The 20,990-nt window shown below is 43.3% G+C and overlaps 2 protein-coding genes across 4 annotated transcripts; one reads left to right on the top strand and one right to left on the bottom strand.

Moving 5' to 3' along the window:
• Positions 1-4,453: 4,453 nt before the first annotated feature.
• LOC125515508 lies at positions 4,454-6,945 on the bottom strand. Its single transcript, XM_048681004.1, has 3 exons — positions 6,359-6,945; positions 5,287-6,189; positions 4,454-5,172 (listed from the first exon to the last, which is right to left on the bottom strand). The coding sequence occupies exons 1-3, from the start codon at positions 6,392-6,394 to the stop codon at positions 4,657-4,659; spliced, it is 1,455 nt and encodes a 484-aa protein (XP_048536961.1). The 5' UTR covers positions 6,395-6,945; the 3' UTR covers positions 4,454-4,656.
• Positions 6,946-10,840: 3,895 nt separating this feature from the next.
• LOC125515506 lies at positions 10,841-17,576 on the top strand. 3 transcript variants are annotated; one of them, XM_048680999.1, is made up of 6 exons: positions 10,841-11,412; positions 14,190-14,267; positions 15,768-15,860; positions 16,879-17,085; positions 17,165-17,237; positions 17,339-17,576. In XM_048680999.1, the coding sequence occupies exons 2-5, from the start codon at positions 14,201-14,203 to the stop codon at positions 17,206-17,208; spliced, it is 411 nt and encodes a 136-aa protein (XP_048536956.1). In that variant the 5' UTR covers positions 10,841-11,412; positions 14,190-14,200; the 3' UTR covers positions 17,209-17,237; positions 17,339-17,576. The 3 variants fall into 3 exon arrangements, with proteins under 3 accessions (XP_048536956.1, XP_048536957.1, XP_048536958.1); XM_048681000.1 differs by lacking the exon at positions 10,841-11,412 and adding an exon at positions 13,758-13,936; XM_048681001.1 differs by lacking the exon at positions 10,841-11,412 and adding an exon at positions 13,980-14,103.
• The last annotated feature ends 3,414 nt before the right edge of the window (positions 17,577-20,990 follow it).

The raw sequence follows: 20,990 nt of genomic DNA, 5'->3' as shown, positions 1-20,990 counted from the left end.
TCTTAGCAGACCAAAGTTGCGGCGGCCGCTGCACTTGCGTTATGGACGCAGCAGCAACGGCAGCGTGAAGATATACTTGAATCTTCATTAGAGAAGTAGCACCAAAAGGAATTGCACTAAATCGAACATAGTTAATTTTACTGGCAAGTAACCAGGGGAGGGGGGCACATACCTTAACCTGAAGTAGCTGAAGGACATATCCAAAAATCTAAGTTGATCCACTACCCACTTTCTTCTCTTGGGACAGACGGGCATACCACCCACCACTTTGGTTTTTGCATTCAACATTGCTCTCTGCAGGTTGATGAGCAGCAGTCCCAGGGCTTGCAGCTGTACTGACTATACATGACAAGAAAGAGGAAATGAAACAGAAAAATCATGATTACATCATCCATCAACCAATGAAGTAAAGTTCCTGAGTTTAGGAATGTACCAGATTTTTGTGTGTTGGTAATATTGCTCAAAGGTGTACGTTGTGGAGACAGAAATGAAGAAGGATGGTCCTGACTCCTGAGATACTTGTTGACAGTTGGCACTTGTTGAAGAGTTGATACTTGTTGAAGAGATGTGCGTGCTGAAAAGAATGATGCTTGACATGTTGTAGACCAGCCTTATTCGTGCATACCATCCTTGATTGCTCTCTGGCTGCAGTCTTGTTTGTCAGGGTCCTAAACTGGGGATCATTCCCTGAAGCACCCGAATGCTTGTTTTCCAACTGTTTGATGTGTGTAGAAAATCAGTATAACGTGCTCTGCTTGATGTGTGCATTCAAATAATTGATCGAAGAGTTTTTTAAACTATGGTAACAAGCTTGCTTTGGCTGGCTTGGCTTCAGTTTTATCAAGTGAAAGTGAATCAGATGTGAAGAAAAATATCAAATGTGAAGCAGCAGTGCACTGAAAATTAAGGTGAAAGAAAGCAGGCAGAGATGAAAGACCTTCGGCCCGGCGCCTGCGCGTCCCCTGAATGCGCACGATGACGCAGAGATGTGAACTGATGGTGGTTTAGGCGATGTCCCCGGCAAGGAGTTGCAGGCGGCGTCCCCAACGTCCCCGACGGGCGGCCAGCCGGTGTAGGAGAAGGCGCCGTCCTGGACATTCAGGCTGGCAGTGTAGGAGGCGGCGTCACCGCCGACGGCCGACGCGCGAGGCGATGAGTGGGGGTGGGCGGCAACGTTGAAAGCGCGAAGGGTCGACGGGTCGAGGCCGGATGCGGCGACCGCGGATCGAGGCGATGGGTGCAGCGGCGGCAGGTCGATGCGATGGTTGCGGCGACGGCAGGTCGAGGCGATGGGTGCGGCGGCTTGGTGCGATGGGGCAACATTGTGAAGGTGCGGTAGTTAGAGGCGATTGGCGCACAGGAGCCTGCGTCCACGACGGTGCGTCAGTTAATTTCCTTTCGTGTGTGCGGCAGTTCCTTCCCTATCGTGCGAAAGGAAAGGAAAGGGATCAGAGAAGAGACGGAATTGTTTAGCGCTAAACATGTTTAGTCGCTCACCATTAAAACAATAAGGACGGTTGGATTAATGTGATTGGATGGCCAAGATCTATTGGATCTGCCTCTGTGGGTCTTTTTATATTGGTATATAGATATATAGATGAGTCAAATGCACTACTAAGCACGTAATATTTTCTTGTAACATAGTCATTTTTCTATTTTTAAAATGCTAAGCACGTCCATAACCATCAACAGATGAATCAATGCATGCATATATACTAATACATATAGTCATATACTATTTGTGTAGAATAGTATGTGTTTTGAGTTATAAATTTGCTAATTATTATTACGTCATTTCCAAATTCGCGTCAACTTTGGTTTTTATGGTATATACCGAAACCATACCGAAATAATTTGGTATATATCGAAACCAAACCATATTTTAATTTCATACCATATTTACCGAAATATTAATACCGTACAAACTGAAAAACCATATAAATCGGACGTTGTAAACCGAATAAACTGAACGCACAGGGTGACCTTATATAGGTCTCTATGAGTAGTGGGCCCCATATGTAAGCACGGTGGGAAATGAACGATAAAAACTGTAGCAAGCAAGACTCGTAACTTGGGACGTCGCTGTAGCAAAACGACCTGGTTTACCCATAGTGCCATTCCTATTTCCATGTCCAAAAACAATAACGACCGTTAATATCATGTGTAAGAACACGTTGACCCGTGCAGCCCAGTTGCACATGTTAGCTTCTTTCTTTTAATTTGTAAATTATAATCACGGTAATAAAAGTAAGTTTAAAATATTCGTGTGTTATAAATATTATATGTAAAAATAAAATAATTTATTTAAAAAGCGTACATTTTTTTAAATATATTCACTTATTTACATGTGGACTACATTTAAAACATTTAGTAAATATAAAAAACCATACCTCATGGCCTATAATTAAATTATGCAAAATTACGAATACAAATATTTATATTAATATTCACTTGTTATAACTTTCACTGGTGGCATATATTCTTAATTTCTATATAATTGAAATATAGTCAGATGTATTATTTATAAAAACAATTTAAAATTTTAGTTTTGCACAATTATGAATATTTTTAAATTATACAAAAAATGTAAAAAACAAACTTATGAATTATGAATATTTGCATATAGTTATTCAAATATTTTTATAAATAAAATAATAATTATGAATTATAATTTATTTTATATGTTTCTTCAAAAATAATACGTCAATAATTTTAAAAATTGTTTGAACATTTTGCTAAATAAGTTAAATTTTTTATGTATAATATTTATATATACGAAGTTTGAAATTTATTTTTTATTATTATCATATAATTGACATACTTTTTATAAACTGTAAAAACATTAAGACAGCTAAGATGTGCAACATGGGCCGCACAGACAGCATACCATTTAAACCACACAGGCGTGTTCCCTTATAATATATCGTGTCATTATCATTTGTGGACAAAAAAATTAGTTGTCTTGTGGTTAGTGCTGATTGCAACATGGATGATGTTGCAAGTTCAATTCCTGGCGGCCCCAATTTTTATTGTTGATTTTCCTTAATTCTGATATGTGGGGCCCATTGGTCATAGAGACATATATAAAGTAAGCCATCTGTTGGAAGAGGGCCCCACGCCACGTGCATGCTAATTAAAATACAATGCCATGTCAATGCATTATACGGCTACTAATGAGATTATCACCGTATTTGCACGCTCATGTCAAGTTCTAGAACTAGTTTGGTGTATTTTTCAAGTTCATGAACTGAAGTGAACATCGGTGACAAGTTTAAACACCACCGGTGATATTACCTCATTTTTTTTCCTTGCTACAAGTGTAGACCAGTTTTTCTTGTGCAACTAACGCATTTTGCACAATGTTTTTTTTAATGTGTTGTAGTAACATCTTATATCATTGGGGCGGAGGTAGTAATAAAGAGGAAGAACTAACGTGTTCGGATTTTGTAACGTTTTCAGAATCATGCGTTCTGAAGGGGCCCTTATTCTACTTCTGGCAAAACAAGTACGAGTACCACACTAATGTGCTCATCTAGAATCGGATCAGGCAAATTATTTTTGATGCTAACAACAAAACCATAGCAATTATTGGAGGATATGAAAAACCTAATTAACCAACTGGAACCCGACACCGAGCGCACTCACTCATGCTAGTTATAGTCGGCCAAATAAGGAACAAAACAAGCACTCGATTCCGATGATGATCTGATCCATTGTTGCAAATTTCTCCGACCAAAATTGAGCGGCGAGCACCACACCGTCACCACGCCGGAGCTGCGCCGGAGCAACCAATGGATGCACAAACTGCGCCGGAGCTGGCCACCAGTCCACCAGGGACGGACCACTGCATGTACCTCATCGCACTTATTACTGCACTTTATTCAGTATATAATATTATTGACTTCATTCATACTGACGTTATTCAACATAAACATGGTTAATAATATAGCCAGCTGCCGGCTATAAGCCAGTGACATGTCATCTACAGCCCATTTTATAGCCAACATGTACAATAGTACTAGATTAAAAAAATGTACTACTTTTTTATTATGTGGCCCATATTTCATTCTCACAAAGTGCCTAGAAGCATGTGCTAGAGCCGGCTCTTCACGAAGAGCCCGCTTACCTTCTCTATCCTCTTCTCTTTCCTCCAACTAAGCAAAAATATACTAATTTATTCCTTATAGCCCGCTGACTCAGCTCTATTGTACTTGCTCTAAACACTTGTTCCTGAATATTGACTTTATTCATACTGACGTCATTCAACATAAACACTTGTTCCTGAATATTGACTTTATTCATACTGACGTTATTCAACATAAACACTTATTACTGAATATTGACTTTATTCAAATTGAACATTATTCATACTGAATATTGACTTTATTCAACAAAAGCACTTGCTGCACCACCTTCTCACGAATGAGCACTTACAACAAGGCACATGGACACGGGTAGTCGTGCTTATTTTGATTATAAATGAGCTGTTCCAACAAATATATATGTAGCCAATTAGGCTACGACACAAGTTCGGGTTCAGCAGAAAAGCAATGGCGCTGACGACTACCAACGGATTTTGGAGTTCGGGAACTCCTTCCTAGAGGATAGATCATGGCGATGCCATGAATGACTTATTGATTTATGAAGACTTTGACCTTACGAGCTGAACTGAATCACAGCCCGAGAAGCCTCCGAGGATGCCTCTGTGATCTTCTTCCTCAATGAATCCTTCTGCACGCTGGTTTGAGGATAGCTTGAAGGACGAGCGTCAGCATGGGGAAACTTGTCAGTGCAAAGCGTGCACACCTTCCTGTCATGCAGAGACACCTTCTTGATGTTCACCGCAGCTTGCATGACACGCCTGACGTATCCCATGAAATTGTCATCGGACTCGAAGCCGTAGATAGTTAGCGTCGCCAGATTCTTGTGCTTAAAATTTGGATTAGATGGTTCCCACTTCACATCTGTTTTCATTGAGTAACTATTTTGTGACTCCTGTCGGCACTTATGATCCCATACTGTGATGGAAAGGTCCTCTACAGATGGTGCAGCTTCAAGAAGGAACATTGTCCAAGAGATATCACATTCTTCAGGAAGATTATCCAGATTAATAAACCGCAACTTAGCAAGCACAGGAGCAAGCGCTTTGGGGCATTCTGGTTGAATCCAAATCTGGGAGATAAAATAATAAATTAATAATGAGTGCAAACTGTGCATAAATTGCATCCTCAAGTGATGAATAATTTACTACAATGAGAATGGGATAGAGATTATCGGAGCGCGTACCTTTTCACTTCGAAATTCCAGAGACAGATCACTAACAGAAGGGACAGTAGCTAGCAGCTGGCTTAGCTTGAGGGTCTTCTGAGAAATACATGCATCACCAAGACTGAGGTTTGAAAGCTGAGGGAGAACACCAAGAACCAATGGATTTTCATCATAGGGCCAATTATTGTAGGTCATCCGTTTGAGCTTTGGTAGGCGATTGAGCTCCACTGTTTTGAATTTTCCATAGGAAATAACAAGCTCGACGAGTCGAGCATGTTCTACATGTAGAACCGAACGGATCCCCGCGTCACACATTAAGAAAGATAGTGACTCCAGCACCTTGCAATAGCTTAGGATGATGGGTATGTCTGATTTACCAAATCTCATATTCCGTAAATGCAGCCGTGTGAGACCAGCAAATGCATCTGGACAATCACGAACAAAATTATTGAACTGCTTAGCAAAGAGCACGCGATAGGCATCAGTGCAAAGATGGAGATCCCTTGGCGACAAGATCTCAAACTCGGCTGCATCCAATTTCTGCGTCACCATGGCTGCGCCAACAGATTTGCCGATAGAGAGACAGCGAGAAGGGCTCAGGAAAAATTTGAGCTTCAGCTTGTGAATGGTGATCTGCGGAGACCTCGTACGAAGGATCTTGTCTGTCACATCAGCCACAACACCATTCATTTGAACTAGATCGTGAGAGCTGAGATCAATGACGATCTGTGAGAGCATAGTGGGCAGCTTCTGCATTTTCCTCGAAAGTATGCAAGTTTTTACTGCATCAAGCGTACCCACCCTCTCCAGAATGTTGAGCAGCAGGTCAGCAGGCAGCTCGCTTAGCCTGTCCCCATTACAAGCTTGTACTTCATCAGGCAGCTCGCTTAGGGAGCCCCCGGTACTAGCTTCTCTTTTCGACTGCATTTTGCCAGATGGAAAAATTAGTCATCAATGATGGATCAATAAATTGACTTCCATCAAATGAAAAATTATAATACTCCCTCCAATCCATATTACTTGTCGCTCAAATGGATATTAGTGCTGGATCGAAGGGAGTAATAATAACAAAACATAAGCAACGACTTACATCACGTCGGACGCAGCGACCCCTATTAAGCTCCATGGCGATGCAATAAGCAAAGTAAGTATTGAAACGATTATCTGGAAACAATAGTCAACGCCCAGCCTGAACTTGTTATAGACTCCTCCAATCCTACTAGTAAAAGAACTCTGATCCCACTCCCTACTCCCAAGACAGAGACGGAGGAGGTTTCCGAATCTTCTTCAAGCCGGTACAGAATCCGTAAACCGACCGATTTACTATTATCTCACGAGAGGCAGACATATAAAAACAACTCCTTTTTCTAATACAAATCGAAATTGATCCGTTTCTTCTTCGAATCCGAAGACAGAACGAAATTGGCACCTTTCTCTTGCTTCTCCCAATCCGATTCCAGAAAGAATTTGACCTTCCTTCATCGTCTAGAACGTAGCATCTGGAGCCGAACTGGTTTAGGGGACAAGGCCGGTAGCCGCCGCCGGGAGATGGTGTGGGTGGGGAGGGGAAAGTGTTAGGGCAGAGGATGCCATGTGTGTATCTGCCCTGTGGTTAATCTACACTTGAGCCCATAGACCCATTTGAACACATGGTTAGGCAGGCGCGCCGGCGATATTTTCGCCCGGGGTGTGTGTGTTCCCAACCGCCGCCCCAAGCCTAACGCAGACGCCGTCTTTTTAAAAAATAAACTCGGCTAAAATTCGGCCAAACACACAAAATTCAACACATATTAGACGATTTCATTGACATTTGTACATCAAAACTTAAAAACATAATACAAAACTAAAAACATAATAAAAATTACTACGCTGTCGTCCGCCGCCCCTCCTACATGTCGAAGAACGCGCCAAAGGCGCTGTAGTCGCCGCCGTCGGTGGCCTCTTTCTTCACGTCGCCGCTGCCCGTGTTGCACCCTTGCGGGGTACTGGATCGGCGGTTGGTTGCCGCCCTCGAGGACGAAGTGCAGCGTCCGCCCGGGGACGCCCCACCACAAGAGGCGCCTGTCGGCGTTGTGGCGCCCCCTCACCAGCGCGCTGTTGGTGGAGGTGAGCTGCTCCTCGTGGCAGGGGCGGAAGTACGCCATCCATCTACACTACTAGGAAAAAGCTTATAGACAGACGCTTACTAGTAGCGAGGGTTTATAACCCTCGCTACTGCTACTTACTAGTAGCACGGGTTTTTACCCCTCGCTACTACTAAGTTGATAGTAGTAGCGCGGGTTTTTAACCCTCGCTACTACTAAGTGGTCTCTGCCGTGCCCCCCCCGGAACATGCCATAGTAGTAGCGAGGGGTATAAACCCGCGTTATTACTAAGTCGATAGTAGTAGCGCGGTTTTATAACCCTCGCTACTACTAAGTGGTCTTTACCGTGCCCACCCGGGACATGCCATAGTAGTAGCGAGGGGTATAAACCCGCGCTACTACTATCAACCCACCAAGGCATACGTACACATAGCGTGCCGAGGCCCAAATCCAAACCCACACTCTTCTGATTCCCCTTCTCCTCCCACTCGCCATTCACTGCCGGCCTCGCACCTCGGCGGCACTCACAAATCCGGCGACCTCCTCTCCCCCTCCCCCTCCATCCTCCATCCTCGGCGGCACTGCAGACCCCTCCCCTCCCCCTACATGCTCCTTCTTCTCCGCTAGTGGAAGGAGACGAAAACCAGCAGAGCGTCATCCATGGCGGCGACCAGATCCGCCATGGACGCAACCACTTGCACCTCCTCGCCGAGTCAAGGGTCCCACGACAAGCAGCAGCACGTCACCGAGCTTCATCTAGGGTTTCGGGCGTCGGCTCCAACTCCGGCGGCCACCGGTGAGTTCCTCCTCCTACTTCTCTCTATCTCTCTATTCCTCTTTCTAATAATTTTCTCTTCTCTTGCAGCAGCAGTAGACGAGAGGTGCGGGCACAAGTTGGGTGGGGAAGCACCAACACCACGAATAACTTCATCCCCTCCAGGACCAGTAGCAGCCATGGATGGAGAGGACGATGCCCAGCAAAAGCAGCCGCCATGGATGGAATTTATTTTTTTAATTCTCAAGTAGTTAGTAGTAGCGCGGGGCCTTGACACACGCTACAACTAAGTAGTAGTAGCGCGGGTGGCAACCGCGCTACTACTACTAGAAGTAGCAGTAGCGCGGATACCACCCGCGCTACTGCTAAAAGTTAGCTGTAGCGCCCTAGCAGTAGCGCAGGCCCCCGCGCTACTGCTAGGCAATTACCCGCGCTACTACTAGGGTTTTCCCTAGTAGTGCTAGCGTGGTTGTCGGCGGCATACTCCGGGCGATCGCGCACCTCCTCCGGCAGGGAGGCCCGGACGCGCTCAATCTTGTCGTGGAAGTAGGCGGGGTGCTCGGCGTCGGGCTGCGGGGGGACTAGGACGCCTCCAGTGCTGAGCCTCCACTGCCCCGACGCGCGCATGTCCGGCGGTGCCGTGTAGTTGGCCTCGTGGAGGAGGTGCGCCTCCCACTCTGTGCAGGGTGCGACGGCCGAAGCCGTTGGCCACCGCACCGTCGCTGGAAAAACGCTCACCCATCGGACGGTGTAGACTAGGTGGCTGGTGTCGAGGGGAGAGAAAGACGGGATGGCCGGATGGGCCGACAACGAGGAGAGAGGGACTACGGGCGAACGAGAGTGTGTCCACCAGCGAGGAGGGGGTGGCTTTTTATAGCCGCCGGGGGGACGGCAGACGTGTGTGTACGCGTGTCGGAAGGGGACGGCGCGTCACGGGGCCATCACTACGGCGCCCCTGGGGAATCAATGGAAGGCTGACCGGCGACAGCCTTGGCATTGATCCCTCGCGAGAAACGAGGCGATGAGGAAGATGAGACGCGGCTGGTCGCTGACTCGGCGGGCCCGCGGAACTTTCGCGCCAAAAGCGCCTCCCCCGGCGCCCCCAGCGTGACGGGTTTGGCCTGGGTCCGCCAGCGCCAATTACGGCCCTAACCGGCGAAATTTGGGCTTCTGGGAGCGTGACTGAGTCGATTTTTAGACGTTGGCGGTAAAAAAGCCCTTGGGGGTGGCGGGGGGGGGGGGGCGAGTGGAGATGCTCTTAGATGCGGCCCACTAAATATAACCTACCTGGATTTGATAATTCGGTAAAATCTATATCTATACCTTCCCCTAAAGAATAACCTATATCTATATCTACCTACCAATAGAAGAACCTGATATTGGAGTCCTGTAGCGACATTTTGCAAAAACACTCATGACTTTTCGGACAAACAACCTGCGGTCCACCATCGGCCCTAAAGCCAACAATTTTTTTCCCGTCCGCTCGTGCTATCATGCATCGCCCACCTGGGCCTTAGCCCGTCGAATCCAGCCGAGATGTAGTGGCAGCCGACCCGCTGCAGTGGCGGCCCAGGCAACCCGCTAGTTCATTATTGTGTACAAAAAAGGGTTTGTACTACTGTTAAATAGTACCACTTCGCTTCCTTATATCGCAACCTACCAATTTAGATATGTCAATGAGTTGAAATCGATAAGCCGTTGTCCAGGCATGGATGTCAACGTTGTTCCTCTATCGAAAACCCTAGACTTACTCACCCTAAGATTCATCGTCAGCTGCCTCCTCCCCTAAAAAAAGCCTAGGATTTTCTCTGCCTTCTGTCGGTGTCGTCGCTAGTCCACCTCGTCAACACTAAACAAGGCGACGACATCCAAGGATCTTTGAACACTAAACAATCAAAAAAAGTTCTGCAGAAAATAAAGCACATATTAGCTGCCAAGAAAACACAACCCAACAAAATTGGCCAATGAAATCATTTCTCTCGGACCAGTGACATGGCATGCATGACACCCCAATTGTTATACGTTCATGGGCCCCATCTGCATTAGTTGGCCACTAAGTCTTCGTTGTGTACTACAATTGATGCGAGCAGTTCGTATTGTAAATTTTACTTTCAACACGGGTTACATGCCTCGTTGGGAGGAGATATTTCCGTCGACCATGAAAGTGTCTATAGCAACTTTATCAATCTCAAGTTGTTATGCTAACGCGGTGTCTCAAAGGTGCTCATAAGGCGTGCATACATTCATAGCGTTTATTCTATGTGCGTGCATGTGAGCATTTGTGTTTATACTGCGTAAAAAAACACAACTAGCCTACAGAAGTTGCAGCAAGAAAGCACACATAGGTGTGAAGAAAACACAACCCCGTCAAAAACCATCCAATGAAACCGTTTCTCCCGGATGAGTGACATGGCATGCCGGGTGCCTCGATTGTTCTACGTTGATGGGTCCCATCTACATTGTCTGGCTGCCAGGTCTTTGTCGTGTGCAATTACAAATCAATGCGAGCGATTGGTTTTGTAAATTCTGTATGTGACATTACCATTACGAAACTGCGCGTCTCTAATATCACTTACATCATGGCCATATGCAAGTTGTCCCCACCTGTTAGTGATGCACCAGCAGTTAGGGTGTGTATGTGGTGTATCTATGGACCCAAAGCCAAAGGCTAAGCACGTGGAAAGGAGTAAACAAATTTGGAAGAGTTCACTCACACCAACCGGACCACGTCTCGCCTCGCCTCGTCTCTTCTTTCTCTGTTTTATTTATTGTTAGAAGAAGAGGACTCTCCTTCACTGCCTCATCTTTTTCCTCCCCGGCACAAATTTCTACCACAAAACATATGCGTTTCTTGCCGTATCTTTCTGCATCGTATCATAGAAACTAGTTAATCCTCACATTTTTTTGGAAATCGAGGGGTACTAGTTTCTATTTTAGTGATACATGAAGAACAGATCAGATCAGGACCTCTGCGAGGGATGCTAGTTTCCACCTCTTCTGACATGCAGCAAGCTCTATGAACAACAGATCTTGATCCATTTTCTTCTCGATTTACTTTAAATGGGCATATTAAGCTTTACTCCCCTCTTCAGCTTTACTTGTTTCTCCATGGCAGCAAGCTCTACCACACAGAGTATTATGCATCTACCAGACCAAGATCCCATCGATTCGAAGTTGATTGCCCAATTTGCAGGTGTGGCTAATGGCGTGCATGGCTGCTTTTGCATCTCCTGGTGCAAGGTCGAGCAGAAGGATCTCGTCATCATTCACATGAGATTCATAGAGGTCAGTAAAAAAAAAACATTGTGTCTGACCAATTTTTTCCGCGCACCTCATATCATAGTCTAATTACCTGTGTAAGATTTATTTTCCGTTCAATACGTTTTTTTTCAAAGGTCTCGAAGACAGTCATGGTCGCGTAAAACCAAAGAATTTGGACATCTTTTCCTATACAATGAAATAAATGTTTTATGGAATTTCTTGGTCATTTTGGAGAAGTCAAACTCCAAACGTTGACCTTTTAATCCAATGAATTGAATCATATATGTATTTAGCAAGATTTATTATTTAGTTATGCAATTTATATAAAATTTAGCATCCACCCAAGCTTTTTGAAAGAACCATAGTTTCCTCCTTTGTAATAAAACACACACACACACACACACACACAACTGATTTCTTTGTGAAAAGGAACCCATATATGTTATATAGGTTCATGAGAAATGCAAAGCACCCCAAACATAATTTTTTTTTACTCAAGGACCCTGCGTCACCAAGCGAGCACTATCGTGGCAAGAACAGGACAGGACCTGCTACTTGTCCTGCGCTATGATTTTATAACCACCCGAATCAAGGAGGCCACAAGAATTGTAAAGAAAGAAAGAAAGGTTAGGGCCTCACTGGTTCGAAGTAATTTTAAATGATTTTGATCCATACGACCTTTTATTTTAGAGTCCATTTCGTTCAAAAGAGCCAACCCTCAATAGTCTAGTTATACAAGCTCTTTTTTAGGTTTAATGCGGCAGAATAAGGAAGTATTGTCTCGATCCTGGTTTACTAGCCACCACCCCCCCCCCCCCCCCCCGGGGGGGGGGGGGGGGGTATTTTGCATCATATTTTGATCACAATTTTAACTAATATAAAATATAAGTTATATGTCACAAAAAATATCATTGAAAACTACATTTAAATACGAATTCAACAGTATAATTTTTTATGGCATGCATTAACATTTTGCTAGTCAAATATGTAGTCAAATTTTGACCCAAAATACGATGGAGACTAATAAACGCAGACAGAGGTGGTATTGCCTACACACCTGCGGGGATGTTCGCTCTGCCTTAAGCAACTGTAGATGGGAGATGGGCATGGTGTGACTCATCAACACTTTTATTTCATAAATATATGTTTATATTTATTATAGTTTCAGTTGCATTATTTAGAAATTAGATTAACAATTAAATAAAAATAGAGTAATTAGAAAAAAGTTCATATCATTAAATGTAAAATGCTTTCCATTTGAACTAAAATTTTACCTTATGTCATCACAATAAGTATTCATGTACTTCAAATTTTCCATAAATTTGGAAATAGTTTTCGTATGGGTTAAAATATAAAATTACTCGTACATTTCCAAGTACACGTTCATACATTTTTTTATAGTTATCTTTCTTAAAAGTACCCGCACTACCGAACAACCATTGTCACTGCAAGAACAAGCCATGACGCGCTTCTTGTCCAATGTTGTGATTTTATAATCACTCGAATCAAGGAGGCCACATGGATTGTGAAGGAAGAAAAGTTAGGGCCTCATTGGTTCGAAGGAATTTCACATGATTTTGATCCATTTGACCTCTTATGTTAAGAGTCCATTCGATTCAAAGAGCAAACAATCCTTAATAGTCGAGTTGTGGGAGCTCTTCTATTCGTTTAGTGTGGCAAATAAGGAAGTATTGCCCACTCATCCATGGGGATGTTCGCTCCACCTTAAGCAATGCAGATGGGATATGGGCTTGGGGCGGCTCATCAACACTTTTATTTCATATATATCTGTTTATGTTCATCATAGTTTCAGTTGTATTATTTAGAAACTAGAGTAACCATTAAATAAATAAAATAGATTAAAAAATCATAGCATTAAGGGTAACCATTTTTCATTTGCACTAAAATGACATCTTATGTCTTATATAATCACAATAGGTATGCATTATTTTAAAATATGTCCATAAATTTGGAAATAGTTGTGTATGAGTTGAAATATAAAATTAGTCATACATCTTTCAAAATATATTCATACAATTTTTAGAAGTTATCATTCTCAAAAGAACCCGCACCACTGAACGGCCATTGCCGCCGCAAGAACAAGCCATGATCCGCAACTTGTCCCATGCCGCAAGAACAAAACTATGCATACATCTTCGAATATACGTTCATACATATTTTTGGAAGTTATCTTCCTCAAAAGAAGAACCCAAAAAATGAAACATGAAACAAAAATGGGACATGAAACAAAAAATGAAATGAAAATAAAATAAATAAAAAAGGAACCCAAAACCAGAAAAGGAAAACAAGAAAAAAGAACCCAGAAAAAAAAGGAAAGTGAGAAAATGGGACATGGGAGCGAAATGTCGCTCGCTGGGTGAAACGACAGTCACAGCGAAGGCGGTAATATAATCCCATCGTCGCCTTCATCGTCCCCTCTCTTCCCCCCGCCTCCGCCGCCTCCTCCGCATCAGATCTAGGGCTAGTGCATCCTCTCGAGCCCGCCGTACGGCCATCTCCCTCCCTCGCCCGCTCGCTCGCTCGCTAGGTAGGAGCGTCGGCAACCGATTCGCTCTTCCCGTTCGTCGATTTCCGCATGGGTTTCGTCGAGGTTTTTCGATTGGATCTGCCCTTGAAATCCGTCAAACGCGGGGGGATTTTGGGGTCGGTTTTGTGTTGTCCATCGGGGAGCCCTGGTTTTTGCGATCCCACCGAGTAAATCTTATCGGCTTATCGCCGTCTCCCCTTGCTGCTCTCGGATTCCCGTCGACTGACGTCTTCTCGTTGCTCGATCTGTACAGGTGTTGACGACATGCGTCCTCTTCAGGACACCCTGCGCACCAGGTGCGGGGCCTCGATGGAGTACCCCGACCTCCCCGGTAAGTTTCGTCGTCTCGTTTCGGCCTCATCATCTATTCCCCAACGCAATTCTGGTCCTAGGGTTTTGATGACCCTCTCATGTAATCCGGGCCCTTGCTTGTTAGTGTTTGATTCCCGATGGTTCCATTTGGCATGCTAAATCATCTGTCGATGTCTAGAGTTAAAATTAGTATGCTTAAGTGGTCCATGTCTTGCCATATCACTCATTTCTAGAGTTAAAATTTGAATAGATTTCACCTCAGCAGCTATCTCGAGGAATCCCCCAACACAATACTGGTCCTAGGGTTTTGATGACCCTCTTATGTATTTTGGTACCATTGCTTGGTAGGGGTTTGATTCCTGTTGGTTCAGTTTAGCAGGCTACACCATCTGTCGAATTCTAGCGTTTGAATTAGTATGCTTAAGCGGTCCATTTCTTGCCTGATCGCTCATTTGTAGAGTCAAAATTTGAAATCCCCCAACACAATACTGGTCGTTGGGGTTTTGACCCTCTCATGTAATCTGGTCCCTTTGCTTGGTAGGGGCTTGATTTCTGTTCGTTCCATTTAGTATGCTACATCATCTGTCAAGTTCTAGCATTTGAATTAGTATGCTTAAGTGGTCCATGTCTTGTCTGTTTGCTCATTTATAGAGTTAACTTTGAAATTTTTGACCTATACTTGCTTCTGTACTATTCACTTACAAGCTAACTACTGTTGGATACTAGAACATGACCTATGATGTTTCTTTTAAATGATTCATCTGTTCTTTTAACTCTACCATGAAAATCTGCTTCTAAATCAAGTATTTGATCATCTCTTGGATGATTTATCACATTATCTGCTGATTGCTGACTGCGGGATTAACTTCTTTTGACCCTCTCATGTTATTTGGGCCCTTTGCTCGGTAGGGTTTGATTCCTGATCGTACAATTTAGTATGCCACATCATCTGTCAAGTTCTAGCATTTCAGTTAGTATGTTACCTTGACATAATTCCCCAACTGACTACTGCAGCATTTCATCTAGTGCTCGGGTTGGTTATGTTAGCTGTTAATGGGTTGATAATTGAGGCATTCGGCCTCATCTTCGTAATTCTCCACTTACAATTTAGTCAGTATATATATACACACTTATGGTTTATTTGCTCTATTAGTACAGTTTGATGCTTAATTGAAACTTTTGGCGTGTGCATGCCTTGCCTGATCACTCATTTCTAGAATTTAGCTTCTACACATGGTACGTTGAGTGAATTTGACCTACACTTGCTTCTGAACTGTTTACTTATTATTTTTAGAGAGTTAGCTACTGTTGGATACTAGAACATGACCTGTGTTTCTTTTAATTTATCCATCTATCCTATTAACTCTAGCATTTCAATATTCGAGTTTCTTAATTCTAAATTCAGTTATTACCATGTAAATCTGCGTCTCAATTAAGTATTTGATCATCACTTTGATGATTTTATCACATTATCTGTTGATTGCTGACTGCGGTATCTGAATTTTCATTTCCAATCCAGACTCACTCTATGATCGCCCGCCCCCGTACCTCGTCGTCAAGTTCACGCTAAGGAAAAAGGTCAACCAGAAGTTCCGTAAAAACCGCCAATGCCGTGAGTGTCCTTACAATTTTGAGTCATTAAGCTTGATTGACTGTCTTATGTTTATGCCCTTGAAAACTTTAACACGCCCCAAACTAGAGGTTTGTCTTCCAAGATTAGAGGCTGTGAGATGTAATGATATACATCTGATTAGTTTTCAAATGCATTCCCTCGAAGTTCTCCTGTGTTGTGCATTCAAATATAGTTCATTCTATTGAATGCCCATTGTCATAGGCTGTTTACATTGGAATCGTGTTCATAGTCTGCTTGTGCGTTGTATTGGGGAATCTATGAAGCGTTCGACTTCGTTAGCTTAATCTTCTGTGTTGTGCAAATTAAAAGTAAAATGCTTACTACTCCCTCCGTTCCTAAATACTTGTCTTTCTAGGCATTTCAAATGACTATTACATACGGATGTATGTAGACATATTTTAGAGTGTAGATTCACTCATTTTGCTCCGTATGTAGTCACTTGTTGAAATGACTAGAAAGACAAGTATTTAGGAACGGAGGAAGTATTTTGCAATGCTTACTTTGATAGTTTTATCGCGTTCTACTTTGTTGTTTAGTCTCTTTTTTTGGGGTCAAACTCTTTTTCATATGTTTTGGACAATACTGATATCCTTTCTTGTTAAGTGAATTTTTTTCATTTACATCTGACTAGTGGTTCGAACGCATCAGTCCAGTTTTCCTGTGCTGCTTAGCATTAAAATGTAATAATGCAGTCTACTTAATGACCATTGTGATAAGTTTCTTTACATTGGAATGGTGGTCAGTCTGCCTGTGCAATGTAGTGTGGAATGTGGTATTATACGTTGTTGGCTTAATCTTCTGTGCTGTGCAGAGTTACAATAAAATGCTTTCTATTCCTCTATTGATAATTTTATTAGATAACATATTCCCGTAGTCTGTGGTTTGTAATGTATCGTGGAAGTTAACGCATTCTACTTTGTTGCGTAGTCATTTTCTGTTGAGTGAACTTTTCTACCTGTTAATTTGCTGAGCTGTTATCCGACAACCAATATTACAGGTAAGCTCATTCGCGCCGCCGCCGCCGCCGCAGCTGCCGCCGCCGCCTTTGGTGTGCCTTCTGATGAGGATGAGGATGCTATAGGCGAGGACCTATTTGTCTTGGCTTTTGGTCAGAATGCTTTTGCATTTTTTGATGATGCTGTGGAAGAGGAGGCTGGAGTTGGTGCAGAGGAAGTCGCTGATTTGTTCCAGGACTTGCTCGAAGGTATAGTTTTTTTTGGGTCTTATGCAACATTCAGTTTCTTAATCTTTCTGCTATATCTAATGTAATTCTTGTCATACAGAGAAGACATACAGTGAGGCTGAAGATGGTGAGTCCGACAAGTAGACGAATGGCCACCTGTGAAGTTTTGCTATGTAAGCTTTGTTCTTTTATAAATCTGTACTATTTTTGCCACCTCTTCAGATAATTGTTTGGAGGTCTTGCCTGTTTTTGACATATCTTGTTTCTTTTGCAGATCCTCTAGATGAAGTCCTTCCCAGTAGACCTCCAATGTGTCAACTCTTGCCTTAGCCAGTCGGCTGTTTATTGAACAGTTGGTGATACTGTTATGTAGTGTGTACTGGTGGTGTGTACTCGTTATCTCTGCTTGTTCACTCTGGTAGCGTGTACTTACTCTGTGCTGGGTAGACTCTGGTGGTATACTCGTGGTTTATGCCGGTTGACTCTGGTGAAGATTTGCTTTATTTGTTGCATTCCGCTGTGGCCCTTGTGCATTCAATTTGGTTGCAATGTTCTGTTTGATCTATGGTCATTGCTTCGAAGTTCTGATGTTCACCTGTTAATTAGATGTGCTCACAGGGGTCTGGACTGTGAAAGAACATATTTCTGTTGATTAGATTTTTGCTTCAGCCACTCTGTAGCACTGAACTTGTAAGGCCGACTTCAGAGCAAAGAGTTGTCAAACAGATACAAAATTGTACTAAACTTGAGACACTTATTTTTGGGACGGAGGGAGTAGTACGGAGTAGTTGCCTGCTGATTCATCACAAGTAGAAGTAGCCATTCCTGACTGTTTGCTTTCAAATGGTGGAAGGTGGTGAAATAAAATCGCGTTTTAATTTCTCATTTGGATAATATTCAAGTTTGATTATGTGGTACTGAAAGCAAATTGTTGTCTATGAAATTGCATTGTCTTTATGAATGAAATTGAAGAAAGGCCATAAACAGTGACGTGTGTATCCACAAAATATAGTTTGAGATATGCCGAATCTTAGTTTATGCATAGCCTTTTTTTTTGAGGATGTTTATGCATAGCATAGCCTTTGTGGTCTCAAATAAAAATTACGAAGTGCTTCAAAATTGCTTTAAAGGTTGCAGATATGATTATGGTTGCACCTATGAGCCTGAAGCTATGCGGTGTTGTGTTGAACACTTTTTTGAGCTGGAAATTGGATCATTCCATTAACCAAAGCACCGCATAAAATCATCGGCAACCAAAGAATGCGCTAAGGTAGGAGCATCGCCTGGCCATGACTTGAGATTCAACCACCATCTTTGCAGCAAACTGTGCAAGAGCATCAACTATCTTATTACAAAGTCCAGGGCATCATGTCACTTTGAAAGCTGAAGACTTTCAGGCCCGATACACAACCTTTCCCAGGAGAGCAATCTACGGCTCGAGAGGTCAGGGAGAAAACCCATGCCTTCGCTTTTCTCGCGATCGATCTCCACCTAGTGATCAAATGACATATTCCCTCTATTCCTAAATATATAACGTTTTGATAGTTCAATTTGAACTACCAAAGAACTATCAAAAAGTCATATATTTAGGAACGGAGGGAGTAACACAGATTGTGGAAATATCCCTATGATGGAAGGGGATTTCATCCACCCTAGAAAATCCCCTGACCGTGGTTTGCTACCTTGGTTTTGTTTACCTTGCAACCAAACTAGCCCTTAATGTATGGAATAACCTGTGGATACCACGGAAATGAACACACATACCGATTACCCCTCGGGGAAACATACTGGAGCAAGATGCAACGATGATCTTGGCTATATAGAGATGATGTGGCAGCCTCGAGCTCTGTACCTGACGGAAATGAAGTACTAAATATGGAACGCACCATGAACAATTGGTAGTATCTGCACATCCATGGCCTAAGCAAGATATTCTATAAGCATTCAGCGGTTTGTGACACTGGGATAGTTTCTCATATTTATTTTCTGAAATAAATAAATTATAATCACGATTTGCTAAAAATCTTAAGATTAACTAGGACATCTTGGATCAAAGGAATTTTGGAGAAAAAATGGAGTATTGCAAACCTAAGGAAAACTCCTATTTGTGCCCTTTGGATCATATGATTAATTACATCGAAGGAATTTCATAAGATGAAAAAAATTATACGAGTTTTGTATCAGAAAACCAAAAGAAGTCCAACCTCGTGGAAACTTTTATTTGAAAGTTTTAATGCATCTTTTGTATTTTGTCTTTGTCTTTTTTTCTTTCTTTTGAGAATGAGTAATAACATTACTCAAGGAGCAGGAGAAAATCCAGGGTACATTAACTCCCTGATCCCCTCCGGGACATCACCAATCAGCGTTGTATCCTCTTCTGAGCTAGCACGCCCGGCGAGCTCATGGGCCAATTGGTTCGTTCTCTTGTCGTACGCTGAATCAGAACATTTTCAAAAGTTGTGAGAACTGATTTGATCTCAGTAAGTATGGAAAACCATCCAAGCTGACCGGCATCTATAAGCTCTCCTCATATCATGCCTCAAGGCTTTACTTTTAGTGCAATTAATCAAAGCATGGAATTCATCCTTCACTCCATTGCCACATATGATGCAGGTGCTATCAATCTCCAAAGTGCGCTTTCACTTGTTCTTCTTAGTTCCCAAAGTACCGGTAGCAGTTCTCCATCAAAGACCCTGATTTTTGGGGCAACTTTTGCTTTCCGAATGAGATCCCAAATACTTCGATTGTCCGCTTCATTGGTTGAGCTGCCAATCTATAAGCGCTCTTGACAGAGAAGTTTCCAGATTTTTCGTAATGCCTTGTAATGCAGTCCTCAATCTCCACCAAGGGGATTTTTATATTACAAATGGTTTCCGCGTTGAAAGGGTAAAACAGTTGATGAATTAGTGGTACACTCCACTCCCTCTCCCCGGGTAACATCAGCTGGTTAGCCCATCTCAATCTAGTTCTCCTAATAAAGTTTGTCATCTTTAAGCCCCGCTTTCTGGGAACCCATTGATCTCTTCGGATCTTGATGCTCCTTCCATTACCCACTCTCCAGATAAGTCTTTTCTTTAAGAGTTCAAGCCCAAACTCAATGCCACGCCAAATAGGTGACACATCTGTTGGAGAATGTAGTAATTTCAAAAAATTTCCTACGCACACGCAAGATCATGGTGATGCGTAGCAACGAGAGGGGAGAGTGTTGTCCACGTACCCTCATAGACCGTAAGCGGAAGAGTTATAACAACACGGTTGATGTAGTCGTACGTCTTCACGATCGACCAATCCTAGTACCGAACGTACGACACCTCCGCGATCTGCACACGTTCAGCTCGGTGACGTCCCACGAACTCACGATCCAGCAGAGTGTCGAGGGAGAGCTTCGTCAGCACGACGGCGTGATGACGATGATGATGAAGCTACCAGCGCAGGGCTTCGCCTAAGCACTACGACGATATGACCGAGGTGGATTATGGTGGAGGGGGGCACCGCACACGGCTAAGAGATCAATTGATCAACTTGTGTCTATTGGGTGTCCCTTGCCTTAGTATATAAAGGAGGAGAAGAGGGGAGGCCGGCCGGCCCTAGAGGCGCGCCCACGTGTGGAGTCCTACTAGGACTCCTAGTCCTAGTAGGAGTCCACCAAGAGGAAGGGAGGGAGAAGGAAGGAGAGGGAGGAAAGGGGGGCCCGACCCCCTAGTCCAATTCGGTTTGGGCTAGGGGGGCCGCGCGCCCTGCCTTGTCCTGCCTCCTATCTTCCACCACTTGGCCCATGAGGCCCAATACTTCTTCCCCCGTATTCCCGTAACTCCCCGGTACTCCGAAAAATACCCGAATCACTTAGAACCTTTCCGATGTCCGAATATAGTCGTCCAATATATCGATCTTTATGTATCGACCATTTCGATACTCCCCGTCATGTC

Source organism: Triticum urartu, chromosome 6 (assembly GCF_003073215.2).
Source record: "Triticum urartu cultivar G1812 chromosome 6, Tu2.1, whole genome shotgun sequence".
NCBI lineage: Eukaryota > Viridiplantae > Streptophyta > Magnoliopsida > Poales > Poaceae > Triticum > Triticum urartu.
This window is presented reverse-complemented; position numbering and strand designations above follow the sequence as displayed.

Coding starts and splice junctions, on each gene's coding strand:
- LOC125515508 (XM_048681004.1), bottom strand. CDS start 6,394: ATGGAGCTTAATAGGGGTCGCTGCGTCCGACGTGAT. Junction 6,190..6,358: donor GTCGCTGCGTCCGACGTGAT/GTAAGTCGTTGC, acceptor GGCAAAATGCAG/TCGAAAAGAGAAGCTAGTAC. Junction 5,173..5,286: donor TGGAATTTCGAAGTGAAAAG/GTACGCGCTCCG, acceptor TTTATCTCCCAG/ATTTGGATTCAACCAGAATG.
- LOC125515506 (XM_048680999.1), top strand. CDS start 14,201: ATGCGTCCTCTTCAGGACACCCTGCGCACCAGGTGCGGGGCCTCGATG. Junction 14,268..15,767: donor GGAGTACCCCGACCTCCCCG/GTAAGTTTCGTC, acceptor TTTCCAATCCAG/ACTCACTCTATGATCGCCCG. Junction 17,086..17,164: donor GTTCCAGGACTTGCTCGAAG/GTATAGTTTTTT, acceptor CTTGTCATACAG/AGAAGACATACAGTGAGGCT.